The sequence below is a fragment of the Carcharodon carcharias genome, chromosome 14, assembly GCF_017639515.1.
Source record: "Carcharodon carcharias isolate sCarCar2 chromosome 14, sCarCar2.pri, whole genome shotgun sequence".
In the NCBI taxonomy this organism is placed as follows: domain Eukaryota; kingdom Metazoa; phylum Chordata; class Chondrichthyes; order Lamniformes; family Lamnidae; genus Carcharodon; species Carcharodon carcharias.
Window position 1 is genome coordinate 52,293,681 of NC_054480.1, and position 15,406 is coordinate 52,309,086.

Below are 15,406 nucleotides of genomic sequence, written 5' to 3' on the forward strand. Positions count from 1 at the left end.
CCTGGAGACAGTGTACCAAGAGGTTCAATGATCTCAGAGGGGCAGGAAAGGTGAGAGACATAACACTTTCAAGTGTTAAGACGCTCACTCTGACTTTCCCAGAATTCTCCTGCACAAAACTCCTCAGACCAACATACCTTGAACCTTCATTCATTCCTCCTCTCTCTCCAGGCATCTCCTCATATCCCCACCTGAACAGCCAACACTCACACTCGTCCTTCTCTTTTTACTAATTCACACCCATGCCTCACAGTGACCTTCCACAAATGTCCTTCCTTTGTGTCCACATGATCCATTCCCAACACACAGCTCACTGATTTCTCTCCGTCCAGAAAGAAGCATAGAACTCCAGGAAGAAGCACAGATCCAAGCTGGTGTTGGGCCCTCCAGTGACAGACACATTGATGACAGCCACTGGAAATGGGGTTCCTCCTGGTCCACTAGGAAGGAGGCCTTGTTCCAGGAGGCTACAGATGTCAACATCAACCTGCCATGAAAGCCTCAGCCTCCTGAGGCACTGGTGCTCACACATTTCCAGACAGTTGATTCTTTGTCTATAGGTGCTGTATTGGGGGAATCTCATAACTTAGGAGCCGAATCTCTATATCCATCTCTCCTGTGACTGAAGATGAGGCATCTAGTCCTCCTACCGGTTCGTTCCTGCTGCTGGTGGCATTGATATTGGTGTGGCTGTTCATCTTGCTCATCACCAGAGGTGATGATGAGCAAGATGAACAGCCACACCAATACCAATGACATCTTTTGGCTATCTCCACCTATTACTGGCCCTCTATCCAGCTCTACATTTCCTTCCCACCCCCCCCCCCCCCCACCCCGCCACCAAAACCAGCTTATATTTCATCTCTCTTCTATTTTTACTTAATTCTGTTGAAGAGTCATACGGACTCGAAACATTAACTGTGTTCCTCTCCGCAGATGCTGCCAGACCTGCTGAGTTTTTCCAGGTATTTTTATTTTTGTTTTGGATTTCCAGCATCTGCAGTTTTTTGCTTTTATCCAAAAGGTTGGAAATCACCTGTGAAGCAGTGAGAGCACACTCTCAGTAGAGAATCTGTGAACACCGGCCTTTCACTTAGACAGGGATAATTTCACTCTTTGAAGGCATCCCAGCCATCAGTTTCACTGAACAAGCACTCTGTGGTATGTTGTTAGCCGTTTGGCTGTGGCAAATTTCACACAGCTCAAGCAACCAGTGCACTGGCTTTTAAAGCCAGAAGTCTGAATAAAAACAGCAGTTCATTACCGATTTACATATTACACTTACTACAGCTGAATGGAGGGGGCGGGGGGAAGGTGGGTAGGGGGGTGCGGGGGGGAGGGGTCCTGTTAGCTTGAAAACCCACCCAAGTCAAACTCAGAAGTGGGCGGGATGATGTCGGGATCCCAGCCTGACTTCACTTTTATGTGATTTAACAATCCCCACACACCTTAACCTACCTCCCCATTGGTAGTTATAATACCAGGCATAGAATCAGAGAATAATACAACATAGAAGGAGGCCATTTGGCCCACTAAAGTCTGTGTTGGCTTTTTTCAAAAGAAATCCAGCTTGTCCTACTCCCAGGCTCTTTGCCACATGCCTGCAATTTTTTTTATTTTTCAAGATATCTATCTAATGTCCTCTGGATAATTACTATTAAATTTGTATTCATCATATTATCAGGCAATCCATTCCAAAACCTAAGCACATTTTTCCTCATGCTGCCTCTGACTCTTCTGCAACCATAAATCCATGCCCTCTAGTTATCAGCCCTTCAGCCATTGAAAGCAGCCTTGCTTCATTTACTTTATCCAAACCCTTCATGACTTTAAACACGTCTATCAAATTTCCTCTTAGCTTTCTCACTCTGAAGGCAGAATCGTCCCAGATTTGCACGAAGTGCAGTAGCGATAAAGGACAAAAAGCAAGGAAGTTAGACTAAATCTATGTAAAACACTAGCTCAACCCCAGTTGGTGTATCGTCCAAATTCTGCCTCATTAATCATGTATTCCCGAAAAACATGCCATTTCGATGGCAGGTGCGCTCCGATTCACCCTGCACGCCATCACCTCACCGCTTTATCACACCAGGCACCACATTTAAAGTATAGCCGCACGCACACCTCTCAGTACTTCCAGCCCAGGTTTGCTGCACAGTAGGCATAGCCCTGAAAGGCAAGAAGACTGCAGCCCCCCAGTTTAGTGACGCGTCCCTCAAGTGCTTTTTGGATGCCATGGAGGTCTGCTGTGATGTCCTCTACCCCCGCACTGGCCGCAGGAGGGCAGCAACATTACCAATCCTGCTTGGTAGGTGATGGCAGCTGTGATCAGTGCCAATGCTGCACAGAAGAGGTTTGCCATCCTATATAAAAAGTGGATGAATGATCTCATCCATGCCGCCAGGCTAAGTCAACTATCTCATCACTCTAAACTCACATACTCAAGCCCATCACACATTCATGGCCATTTCACTCACTGCTAGCTCAAGGGACATCACCACTCATTCTCTCACATACACCCCCACATCCCTATCTGGCCTCATCTGCTCTGAAGACTGCCTCCCTTGCCCTCACCATCTTGAGGCTACTTGCACAGATCAACTTGTGCCCCCATACATGCCCTGGTATACCCCTCTTCCCCAGTACAGCTCTTGTCCTGCAGCCTCTTTCCTTGTCTGAAGCCAGTTTTCCCCCTTCCTCAAGCAAGCCCTAGCCCTGCAGCCTTTGAGAAGCCACCCCCACCTTATGGCTGATCTGGTAGGTAGAGATCTGCCAGCGAGCCCCCCTAAAAGTGATGTGGTGCTGTTTGCGAAGCCTGGCACTGATGACCGCAAGTGCTGCTCAAGGCAAACAAACCTCGAAATCCTGAGTAAAGTGCAGCTCGCCAGGTGCTCGTCACTTATGTACAGTTGTGCAATCACGCTGACAATAAGCTGGGCTTATAATGATACGCAGATGTATTACAATGAGTTTCCCGATGTCTGGCGGTAAGAAATGTGGCCTGCCCTTGACCAGCAGAGCAGACGATTGCAAACTAGTTTCTGGAAGTCATGAAACCGATTTTTGGCTTTCTCGCCATACTGTCTACCCACACCGCCAAACACGCCTGATGCCAGCGGGCACAGAAAGTTCCAGCCTAAGAACAACTCCAACTTCTCCAGTCTATCTATGTAACTGACCCCCTTCCCTCAAACTATCTTAGGAACTCTCTCCTGTACCCTCTCCAAAGCCTTCATGTCTTTCCTGAGATTTAGTGGCCAGAACAGACACAATACGCCAACTGGGATTGAACTAGTGTTTTACATCGATTTAATTTAACTTCCTTGCTTTTTGTCCTTTATGCCTCTATTTACAAAGCCCATTGAGCAAGAGCTGTGCTTTGTTTTTTAATTGTAATGTTAAGATTTTGTTTATTAGTCTGAATCCAGCCACTGTTGAAGGTGGGAAACAAATATAAATCTGTTTTGTGACCTTTTTCAGACATAACAATTATAAACTGTATTACTGAGGATAGCATGCTTCATTCTATTGTCATAAGGAAGTGTGGGGCTAGAAATTCAGGAACCTGGATTTTTTGGTGTCTTATCCACACAGTATTAATAATCAAAGCTCAAATGTGGAACCCCAAGGTGCTTCAAACCACATCATAGTGTAGATGGCGCTATGGTGGGAGGCTGTTGAGGTTAATGCTCCGATTTCCAGGTAAGTGATTGTGTTTGATCACAGAGGTCTGGTGGAAGAACAAATGGGCCTCAGAGTTTGTGATTAGGGTTCAGTTAGGAAGATCACAGCCTCAAGAGTACTGTGGGAAAGTTGGGTAAGATCATAGGTCTAAGGGATACTGCTGGGGTGGGGGTTGAAAGTGCTGTCAGGGATTGGGTAGCAGGAATTCAGACTTCGAGAGCATGGTTGGAGTATTTAGTAGGAAGATCGCAGACCTCAAAAATACTGTTGGGAGGGTGGTAAGTGCTGGTACACGGTCTAGGAGGACAGACCAGGGCAGGGGTAATAGGATGGAAGTCACAGGCAGGATTGAGTTTGGAGATCTTGGAAACAGAAGCAGTAGAGATCATGGTAATTTTTGTTTTTAATTATGTGATGTTTAGGATTGGTTTTCCCAGAGGTAATCAGCACTGGTGTGACTCAGGGCAGAAGTGCGCATGCGCACATAAGGTGGCATTTTGGTCCCTAATCAGCACGCGTAGTGCCAAAATAACCGGCATTACCAATCCCAATTTTGCATCCGTAATGTTTCTAGCATGTTGGTAGCAAAATATGAGTGCTGCCTGAGTGATGCAAAACATGGTGCAAACAATTTGCAAAAAAGCCAGATTTATTTTCTGTTCCCCCTCCCTCCCCCCGCCCCCCACAAGTAACGCTCAAGAAATGGTAAACAAATGTATGATGTTTTTAGAACAAAGTTGAAACATCACATGTTGCATTGTACCACAAAGAGTTATGCAGCAATGTGGAAAGTGAGATGAAAGATGCAGTGTCCTTTGATTTCTTAAGCTGAATATCTGAACAATGCAAGTACTGTCATTTCCAATTATAAGAAAATAAAGTACAAAAAGTCTTGATTCAAAAGTTTAATAATTAAGTAGCATTAAATCAAGATTGAATATTTTTGTTTTAATGTTGTATCAGACCATATAGATCTTTTGATAACTCCTGTTTTCCAATATTTAAATCCTTCCACAAGTTTAAAAAAGTTAATCACCTATTATCATGGTCTATGTTGGAGGTATCATTGAAATAACTATATTAGTTAAATCTGTTCCAATTATTTTATCCGTCTATCATAAAGGCTTCTGTGGAATTTATGAGCGAGCTGGGGCAGGGTGGAAGGGACAACACACCAGTTACAAAATAACAAACTTGGAAAGTACTAAACACTAAAGGTGTATAAACTGCAACAGACTGTCTACACAGCTTGTTGATCTATCGTTTGGTATAGTAATTCCTCAATTTAGCATTTTATGATATGCAGTGCCCACCAACTGAGTATTATTTATAATAAAGAAAATCAATTTTAAGCAAGAATTGAGTTTTTAAAAAACCCCTTTTGTAACAACCCCCTCACCGTACTTGATTTTTGTATAACTGCAGAAAAGCTATGATGTGCAGTATTCTGCTCAAGGCCTTTACAAGTCTCAGCCTGTGGAGACCCAATAGTAGAATTTGTCAAGCTGCAATATTATGAAGGAATATGCAACTCTGAATACTTCAGTTTTTTTTAGTACATTAATTTTGGTATCAAAGTAAATTACACTAGAGTGAAATGTTCTTTCTGAAACAAAGATGGTTTTGATTATGGTGGGTAATAGGCCTCAGCTGTAATTCATCACCAGTGCCAATGGGCAGAATCTTTGGGTCGGCGAGTGGGGGCAGGGCCCACTTGCCAGTGCGTAAAATGATGCGCGCTGACGTCGGGCGTGTGTCCCAACATCACCACACGTCATTCAGATCTTCAGTTCGGTGGGCATGCACCGGAGTACCGGAGTTGGCTGCACACCCGCCGAACTGTCAAAGGCCATTTAAATATCAATTAACTTATAAACTGAGCTGCCCTATCCAACTTTAAGGTTGGCGGTCAGGCGAAGAGCCCAGGCGGCCTTCGCATTTATCATGAAACCTCATCCACGGGCGGGATGAAGTTTCATGAAGGTATTTAAAATTTAGTGAAAATTTTAAATAAAATTCATTGACATGTCCCAGCTCATGTGATACTGTCACATGAGGGGACATGTCTTAAAAATTTTTTTCTCTTTATCAAAATTTTCAAAAATCAAATTGATCTACCTGAGGCAGCTCTGTGCGAAAGAGCACAGGGGTCCCAACTCTCCCTACTCCCCCCGCCCCCAAGACCAGCCCACGTAAAATGGCGGCATGCAGCTGATCGCGGGCGGCAATCGGCCACGCGCCCGCATCCACCCCCCCTGCCAGGGAGAAAATTTTCCTCAATGTTCTTCGACACATTCTGCACTAACTGAGTGCTCTGCAGAACAAGTAACTGCTGTAACCATCTGTGCTTTACTAGGGCACATCCATTTAATGTAAATGGCAAAAGAACCAGATATTAGGAGAATTTTTAATGCAGCAAAATGTTATGATCTGGAAAGTACTACCTGATAGGACGATGGAAGCAGATTCAATAATAACTTTCAAAAAGACATTGGATAATCAGTAGAAGGACAAACGTTTGCAGGGCTTTGGGAAATGGGCAAGGCTTGGGACTAATTGGACAGCTCCTTTAAAGAGCTGACACAGGCACAATAGGCTGAGTGGTCCCCTTCTGTGCTGTATCATTCCATAATTCTATGATCTGACACCATCCAAGTGACTAAAATAGTTGTAAATTATTTGATTTAATTAGCGCTCGAGTCTTAATCAACTTCCAATTAAAGTAACTGGGATTATTTAGAAACCTCTTTGGAATTTCTTTCATAAAATGCTGAATATTTTACAGATTCTAAATAATCTAGCCTGGGGTTAAAGCAGGGGGATAAGGTTCATTGATGATGTCATGCTCTTTCATTCTTGCTGGCCTTTTTCCTATGAAAACCTAGTGTGGGTGGTTTCTGGAATACAACCCCACTATTGGCAATAATATGCACACAGCTTTAAAGAAGTCATTTTCCCATGTCATATGTCAATAAGTAACCTTTGAACAAATTAATTATATTGGAACAAACATCTGAACTTCATAAAAGGTATGTCAGACCCACCTTTAGCACTGGGCCAAAAACAACTTCCTAGCTTACTTCATGAAATCCAAGAATAATAGCTTCTAGTTTCTTTTCTGACTCCAACTTTTCATGAAATTAGTTAACAAAAATGCATTTTCTTTTATTAAACTCTGTTAATAAAAGGCTAATGTGAGACAAGGGAATAATGAGGTTTTATGCTGCTTCAACCACACAATATTTAAATAAAAAAGATCTTCTTAATATGGCTTTGTGACAAAAGTGAGGTAATCTGATAATGCTTGCGTCACCACTTGATAAGACACAGAATCATCCGGAGGATAATTTCCTAATTGTAGCCATGCGTGGAATTTTCCATGTCCGTTGGTGTCAGGTGTGTTCGGCAACCTGAGCAGACAATATGGCGAAAAGGCCAAAAATCAGTTTCACGATGTCATGTGTAATTTCCGCTCTGCCCGCCAATGGCAAGCCGCATTTTCCACCATCGGATGTCGGGAACTTCATTGTAATACATCTGCATAAGCCCAGCTTGCTGGAATCATCCCCCTCGCTGGATCATTCGGGCACATCAGCATGATTCCAGGCCGCTGTGTTTCACAACTGTACATAAGTGACATACACCCGGCAAGCTGTACTTCACTCGGAGCTTCGAGGTTTGTTTGCCTATCTTGCTTCGGGCAGCACTCACAGTCATCAGTGCCAGGCTTCTCAGACAGCACCACATCACTTTTAGGGGGATTCATGGGCAGGTCTCTACCTATCAGCCGTAAGGTGACAGTGGCTTCTCAACATCTGCAGGGCTAGGACTTGCTTGGGGGAGGGGGAGAAGTGGCCTCAGGCAAGAGAAGAGGCTGCTGAGTGAGGGCTGAATTGATGAAGGGGGCATCCCACGGTGTGTGTAGGGGCACAAATTGATCTGTACAAGTGGCCTCAAGATGGTGAAGGCTGATGAGGCAGTGTCCAGAGGAGATGAGGCCAGATGGAGATATGAGGGTGTGTGTGAGAGAGTGAGTGGTGATGTCCCTTGAGCTGGCAGAGTGCCAGTGAATGTGTGATGGGCTTGAGTGTGTGAGTTTAGAGTGATGAGATGGTTGCCTTACCCTGGCAGCTCAGATGAGATCATTCATCCTATTTCTGCACTGGATGACCAACTTCTTGTGTGCAGCATTGGGACTGATCACCTCTGCCATCGCCTAGCAAGCCGGAGCGGTAATCCTGCAACCAGAGCAGGGTAGAGGACATCACAGTGGGCCTCCATGGCGTCCAAAAGGCGCTCAATGGATGCATCACTAAACCTAGGGGCTGCAGTCATCTTGCCTTTAGGGGCCATGTTTTCTTTGCAGCAGTCCTGGGCTGGAAGCACTGAGCTGTGCACACAGCTGTGTTTTAAATGTGGCGCACAGCGTGAGGAAGCAGTATGGTGATGGCGTGGCAGGTGAATCAGAGCCCACCCACCACTGAAATGGCATGTTTCCCAGGAATGCATGCTTAATGAGGAGGGATTGGGATGATACAGCACGAGAGGCTGTCATTGCGGCTGGTGGGTAAAACTTTCTTTTTCCTATTCGCTAATGCACTTGGTGCAAATCTGGGATGATTCCACCCCATGATACTAAATGGAGGCCAGATACTCCACACAGGAAAGAAAGAAAATTTGCAACTCCTCAGATACTGAAGCAGTCCATGTCCAAATGTAGCAAGACCTGGACAATACCCAGGCTTAGGCTGACAAGTGGTAAGTAACATTCATGCCACACAAGTGCCAGGCAATGACCATCTCCAAGAAGAGAGAATCTAACCATCACCCCTTGACTTTCAAAGGCATTACCATGACTGAATCCCCCACTATCAACATCCTGGCGGTTACCATTGACCAGAAACTGAACTGCAGTAGCCATGTAAATACTGTGGCTACAAGAGCAGGTCAGAGGCTAGGAATCCTGTGACAATAATTCACCTCCTGACGCCCCAGAGCCTGTCCACCATCTACAAGGCACAAGTCAGGAGTGTGATGGAATACTCCCCACTTGCCTGGATAAGTGCAGTTCCCACAATACTGAAGAAGCTTTACACCACCCAGGACAAAGCAGCCCGCTTGATTGGCACTACGTCCATAAACATTCACTCCTTCCACCCACCGATGCACAGTAACAACAGTGTGTACCGTCTACAAGATGCACTGCAGGAATTCACCAAGGCTCCTTAGACAGCACCTTCCAAACCCACAACCACTACCATCTAGTAGGACAAGGGCAGCAGATAGATGGGAACAGCACCACCTGGAAGTTCCTCTCCAAGTCACTCACCATCCTGACTTGGAAATATAATCCGTTCCTTCACTGTCGCTGTACCATAATCCTGGAACTCCCTTCCTAACAGCACTGTGATTGTTCCTACAACACATAGACTGCAGTGGTTCAAGAAGGCAACTCACCACCGCCTTCTCAAGGACAACTACAGATGAGCAATAATGCTGGCCCAGCCAGCGAAGCCCACATCCCGTGAATGGATAAAAATAATAATAAAAACGCCTTACAGAAATGTCAGAGTGCCAAGACTAAAGGACAAAGATTTTCCTCTTTCTAGGTAATTCTCATTTCCCACAAATAACATTGACGCAACTGACAATAAAACTGATTTCAAACCCAACGGCACACTCCTTTCACCATCTATGTTTCTGACGGTATGTGGACTGCAGCACTGAACCAACTTCCAGCAACAACAGAATGAAACGGGTAGAAATGGAAAGTAAAGAAGAACATGGCAAAGAGCTAAGTTTCTTTTTAAATTCACAAAAGAGCTGTCATTCACAGGGGCAGGCAAAAAGCAGCTAATGTGGGATGAGATGATGTTTTAGAAAATAAAACAAGGGAAGTCAAACATTCGGCAAACTGTGCCTCAATTAGTAATCTGAAGTATGCTACAGTTTACCCTGATGTGGTTGACCATCATGTTGGTCTGTAGAAAAAGATGATGAGCAGAATGGCAGAATATATTGACACAGGTGCACTACTTACAGCGTAATGCAGAGCATTTTTATTAATGCTTAAAAAAACTAGAAGCTCAAAAAGCATTGGTGGCTGCCAGACATGGGTGGATGCCTGCACTGCGATTACTTTTTCTTTCATACTTGAAACTCTTTTAGCTGCTTCACTGCTGAGTTAGGTTTGTGGTCAAGTGTAGCCAGATTTAGGCCAGTTTACTGAACTGACGTCAGATAGCCTCTCGCCAGCTGATGTCATTGACAAGGATGGCACTATAAAAGTCCTGCTGACTTCAGGCGGAGGATATTCCAGGGGAATAATAGCTTTGGGGCAGAAAATCATGTATGAACAGATGGGCACAAAAATATAAGTAAAACAAACAAGCCATTAAAAATGAAAATAGGCCTGCCTCACAACCATACACAAATATAGCCTTTTTCACTCACTGTCCTCTTCAGTTATTTTATGCACTGAAGGAATTGATGTATACCATTGGTAAGAATATTCTTTGTTGGTGAAGGAAGGAGCAAACCTACTGTAGCTATTTCTAAATTTGTTTTTGAGTGATAGCTGAGCTAAGTTGCGAACAGTCTTAGCTTCAAGTCAGAATGTTATAGATTTCAATATCTCACAGGACTTATGCACATATTTTAAGTCATGCCTTCAGCCATCTAGGCCTTAAGTTACAAAACAAAAACAAAAACAAAAACAGAATTACCTGGAAAAACTCAGCAGGTCTGGCAGCATCGGCGGAGAAGAAAAGAGTTGACGTTTCGAGTCCTCATGACCCTTCGACAGAACTTGAGTTCGAGTCCGAGTTGAGTTCGAGCTCGAGAACTCTTTCTTGGACTCGAACTCAAGTTCTGTCGAAGGGTCATGAGGACTCGAAACGTCAACTCTTTTCTTCTCCGCCGATGCTGCCAGACCTGCTGAGTTTTTCCAGGTAATTCTGTTTTTGTTTTTGTTTTGGATTTCCAGCATCCGCAGTTTTTTTGTTTTTAGGCCTTAAGTTCTTGAATTCACTCCGTAAACCTCTCCACCTCTTTCCCCTTCTATAATACTCCTTAAAAGTTCTCTCTTTTAGCAAGCTTTTGGTCACCTATACTACTTTCTCCTTCTTAGGCTCAGTGTCAAGTTCATTCTGCTTGTGTGAAACATCTTAGGATGCTTTATTATGTTAAAAGCACCATGTAATGCAAATAGCTGTTGCAATTTTAAAAAATATCTCTAACTTATATGACACATAGCTATTTGGTTTAAAGAAAGGGTTTCTTGCTGTATTATCAACAAAAACTGAACTTTGTAAGAATTTATGATAAGTCCTGTGCTGATATTACCCCTGATAGTTGCTAAATAACAACTGACAAGGTGAAAATTTGAAAGGGAGTTATTTGTTATTAAAATCTGAATGAATGTGCTCCATTTCCAAATTGCTTTGCATATCATTCCCTGTGGGTATATTTGAATGTTTACACATGCATTTTCTCCTGAACGCACTTCTAATTTTGTTTTATCGTCCTTTCACAAATAACTTCCTCTATCATCATGTCATTTTATCTTCCCTCCCCCTCACCACAGCACTACACAACTAAAGTGTCTGAGCCACACTAGCATTACACTACCAGGAAATGTGATACATGTTGCCACCCGTTTCCCATCTCAAAATGTGATGGATTCTAAATCAATACTTCTCTTGCTGCATCTTAAAATTAAACAATATATATTTCCTAAGAACTAATTGTAATGTTAAATTTGTGCAAGGAGAGTGATAACATTGTTTTCAGTCCCTTGAAACAAATACTGGACTATTCAAGAACATGCATGCTTTATATTTGCAAAATGCTGTGACTTCTGGCCAGATCTAAAAAATAGAGGAAGAAGCATCAAGATATAAAAAAAAACCACAGATCTCAGTCAAAGGATGTGAACTCAGCTCATGTACAGCCCACAAGCAAAAAAAAAACTGAGGGCAACCAAATACTATGTAAAAATCAGTGGCATATAGACCAAGGAACCATCAGAACTTTCTGTTATATGGAGAATTTCTTTTTAGAACATTTCATATTTAGGGATTAGTTGAAGCAGTACAAGTGTCATGATGTGTTATTAACAATAATTGATACATTCACAAAACAAATTGATCTGCATTGATGACTAGATGTTTCTTGGAAAAGCAATGAGATGGTTTTAGCTTCAGGACAGCTGCCTAACAGAATGCATGGCCGAAGCTTGATACATGCAGTAGGAGATCAGATTCATTTTGAGGGCCAGATATTATTAACGTACACCTGGCGAGCTGCACTCGCCAAGACATCATCTAGTTGCAGCTCTAGTCTAACCTGAGTCTACAGTACAATCTAATTTGCTAGTAAATCTCAGAAGTGATCATACCATTGTCTAGTAAAATTAAATTATCATACTGTTATCCAAGGAGGCACACTTGAGGTTTACAGTTAAGGAGAGTGTTAAGAGGCTTTAGCTTGCATTAAACACATCTTTCACTGAGGAGGGTGATGCTGACAGAGAACAAAGAGTGAAAAATGTATTTTCACAGTTTACTGCCTCTAAACAGGTCACCACAGAGCAGTGTCTTTCCCTATCTACTTTAGCCAGGACTCAAAATTTGATACCAAAATCGAAGACATGACTGGGTCAATCCAGAGTTTTGAATTGTTAATAGATATCAGACGCAGCTAAATCAGTCTGTAACTCCACCTGAAATTCTAAACAAGGTATTTCAAGAAAAAACATGGCAGAATTACAGACTATTGGAAAATCTTAACATTTGGTAAGATATACCCCAATGATCCCAATTTTTTTTAAAACTGTACTGTGCTTACAACACAGTAAAAGACTTGTACCAAAAGATTCCAAGAGACACATCAGTGTGGGTAGGTGTTTGAAATAGACCACAAGGCATTGGAGGAATTTTCAACCCAAAACGATTTGTGTAGTCTGTGGCGTTGCTACACTGATCGCCTGGAGCCAGCATCAGCATAATTCGGATGAGCTGTCGAATGCTCAGTATAATGGTCCACAAATATTCTGGCTCAAAAAGATTTCTTAACCTTTTCCAGAATGACCCTGATAAGGGCTGCAGCTTGGGCAGCTCATTACTTGGTACAAATGAGTGGAGTGTGTTTGAATGGGGCTCTACAATTAATGTTTCAGGTGGACATAATCTGCACCCATTTAAAGGTCCCGCTGAAAATCTTATTTGGTATACCTTGAATGCCCTTGGGGCAGTGAAGATCTTGCCCCTCCTTCAATAATTAACTGCCACCTAATCTTTTTCAACTGATGAAAATCATCTCCCAATGTTTTAAAGTAAGGTAAACCTGTCAGTGCTTCAGGAGTCGAGACTTCTCTTAGAAAAATATGCATGATTATGTTTAGAGCAGAACAAAGTTCCAAAATCTGAATGACAGTGTGTTACAGACAGAAATAGGAAATTAATTGATTACAATTTACTTAAAATATACAAATATACTCTGGTCTTGCAAAAAAAATCTCGAGGAATGAAAACAAAAAAAAAATCATAGGGATAAAATATTTGCTTAGACCTAAATTCTGTAAGTCTTATACTTGGACAAGAAATTCTATGTTCCTAGTTATAAGTCAAACCATCTTTCATAATTAAACAGGTTACCTGGACAACAGGATGGCCACCACTAGGTGCTTTAACTGCCCCCCGACTGCCTTCTGTTTCATAGTGTGCCCGATGGTGAGGCTTAGGCTGTATCTCAATCTTCAATGCATATGGTCCTGATACACTTGGCAGCTGCCACTCCAAAGGAGGGAGAGAAGGGACACTGAAAGAAAACAACAAAATAATGGGAAATATTTTTATAATTAGTTGCAACTTATCAAACAAATATATGTTCCAGTATTTAGAAAACACATATGAAGTTTTGCTCAGCTCTCTTTGAGCATTCTAGATTGATCTTATCCTATCCTTTGGCAATATATCGTAAGCTTTTTGCTATGAGGTAAATTTATATTCTAATTTTCCCCATTCGCTCTAAAGAGTCTCTCCTTTGCTACTATGCTTCCTCCTAACAACCTAAAGGAGACATTATATCCCAGCATTCCACAGAACACGGGGCAGGTACAGCACAAAATTTGGGCCTCTTGCAATACGGGGGTGGGGGGGGGGGGGGGGGGGGGGGGGGGGGGGGTGTGGGGGGTGGTATTGTCTTGTTCTCACAGTTTGAGACAAACAGTACATCAGGTTTTATTTCTGTAACCAGCCATGGCAGTTATTCTACATTTTCTGGCACTACACAACACTACATATAACAACATGAACACAGAATCTAAGGGGCAGAAGTAGAGTTGTAAAAATTTATGTGATGATTTTAATTTAAACTTTTGCCCACAAAACCAGTAGACAGCACAAGAGTAGCCTGGAAAATGTGGTATGATATGACAAAACCACCTGGGGAGCTAGAGATTTGTGTAGTTGGGCAATGTCTGAGGCAGAGAAGGGATGGAGCCGGGAACAAAGGCCTGGTGGAGGTGAGGTGGACTGAGGTCAATTTCCTGTGAATTGGAAAATAGGGCAATGAGATCCAGCACATCAAATTAGTTAGAGGTTGTTATCACTTTTTTTTATTTTAAGAAATTGAAATGTGTTAAATTTTATCCCTTACAGAAATCTCCATTAACAGTGTGTTAAATCTTCACATTTGTTGGGCAATAATGAAATACCATATGAAGGAAGAAACAACTTCAGGTCATTCCAAAGTCCTTTACGGCTAATGAAATACTTTGAAATGTAGTCACTGCTATAATATAGAGAAACACAGCACCCAATTTGAGTTAAATGTGATTGACTGACATTCAATACCCAGGAAAATGACCCAGTGGACACACCAGACACAATAAAAGCTATGAAATAAATAGAAACGATTACAAAACCCTATGAAGTCAAAACTTTGAATCATTAAATACATTCTTCAGGAACTGTGTGAATTGCAATGTCATCCCTCTGTTAAATTTCACACATGTGAAACACACAATATAAGGTAATACTAAAATACTAGCATGAACACAGCTATACGCTAAAATTCTATCAGGAATTATGTGGCTGTAACAGGAACAGAATATCTCATGGGAAAAGTGAAGGACAGAAACTCCCCAAGTCAGGATAAGACCATTATAACTCACATGTGCATGATCATACAGAAAAAAAATTCCATTACTACATAAGTAGTGTGATTATTAATGCAAAAAAACAGGAACGACTGTTCGATCCATTCATCTCATCTCATCATTCAAATCCTGTTCCTAGATCTCCACCAGACCTTTTTTAGATCTGGCTAAATTCCCACTGGAATTTATAAAGCTCTTCAGAATTTATCCGCTTTCATAATTATCTGTTTGGTCATCTTACAAATCATCACGATAGAAATAACAAAACCAACATGATTTTTCAATTGACCAGAATAATTTTACAAGATTCTCCTAGGTGTGTTGGTTGTGCAATGCATTGAGACTGCCAGATGCTATATTGCAGAATGGCACAATGCAAATCTGAACTAGGGCCTCATGTAGGATGTTTCAGGTAAACAACACGTTGGAAAGGACAGACATCCAGGTAGCCATGAGACTTTTTCATAAGAAGTTAAGAATAATCATTAGCAGCTACTATGTGCTTTCATTCAACGAAAAACACAGCAGAACCACCAGACACTGGAAGCAAGCCACCCACCT

At 42.3% G+C, this 15,406-nt stretch overlaps 1 protein-coding gene across 3 annotated transcripts in view; it reads right to left on the reverse strand.

Annotated features, from left to right (window-relative positions):
* nfatc2a (nuclear factor of activated T cells 2a) overlaps window positions 1-15,406 on the reverse strand; it is a 174,322-nt gene that overhangs the window by 117,069 nt on the left and 41,847 nt on the right. For all 3 annotated transcript variants that reach the window (XM_041204464.1, XM_041204463.1, XM_041204462.1), the window contains exon 3: window positions 13,341-13,503. In XM_041204464.1, the coding sequence (XP_041060398.1) occupies window positions 13,341-13,503 (163 nt within the window). The remainder of the gene's footprint in view (window positions 1-13,340; window positions 13,504-15,406) is intronic.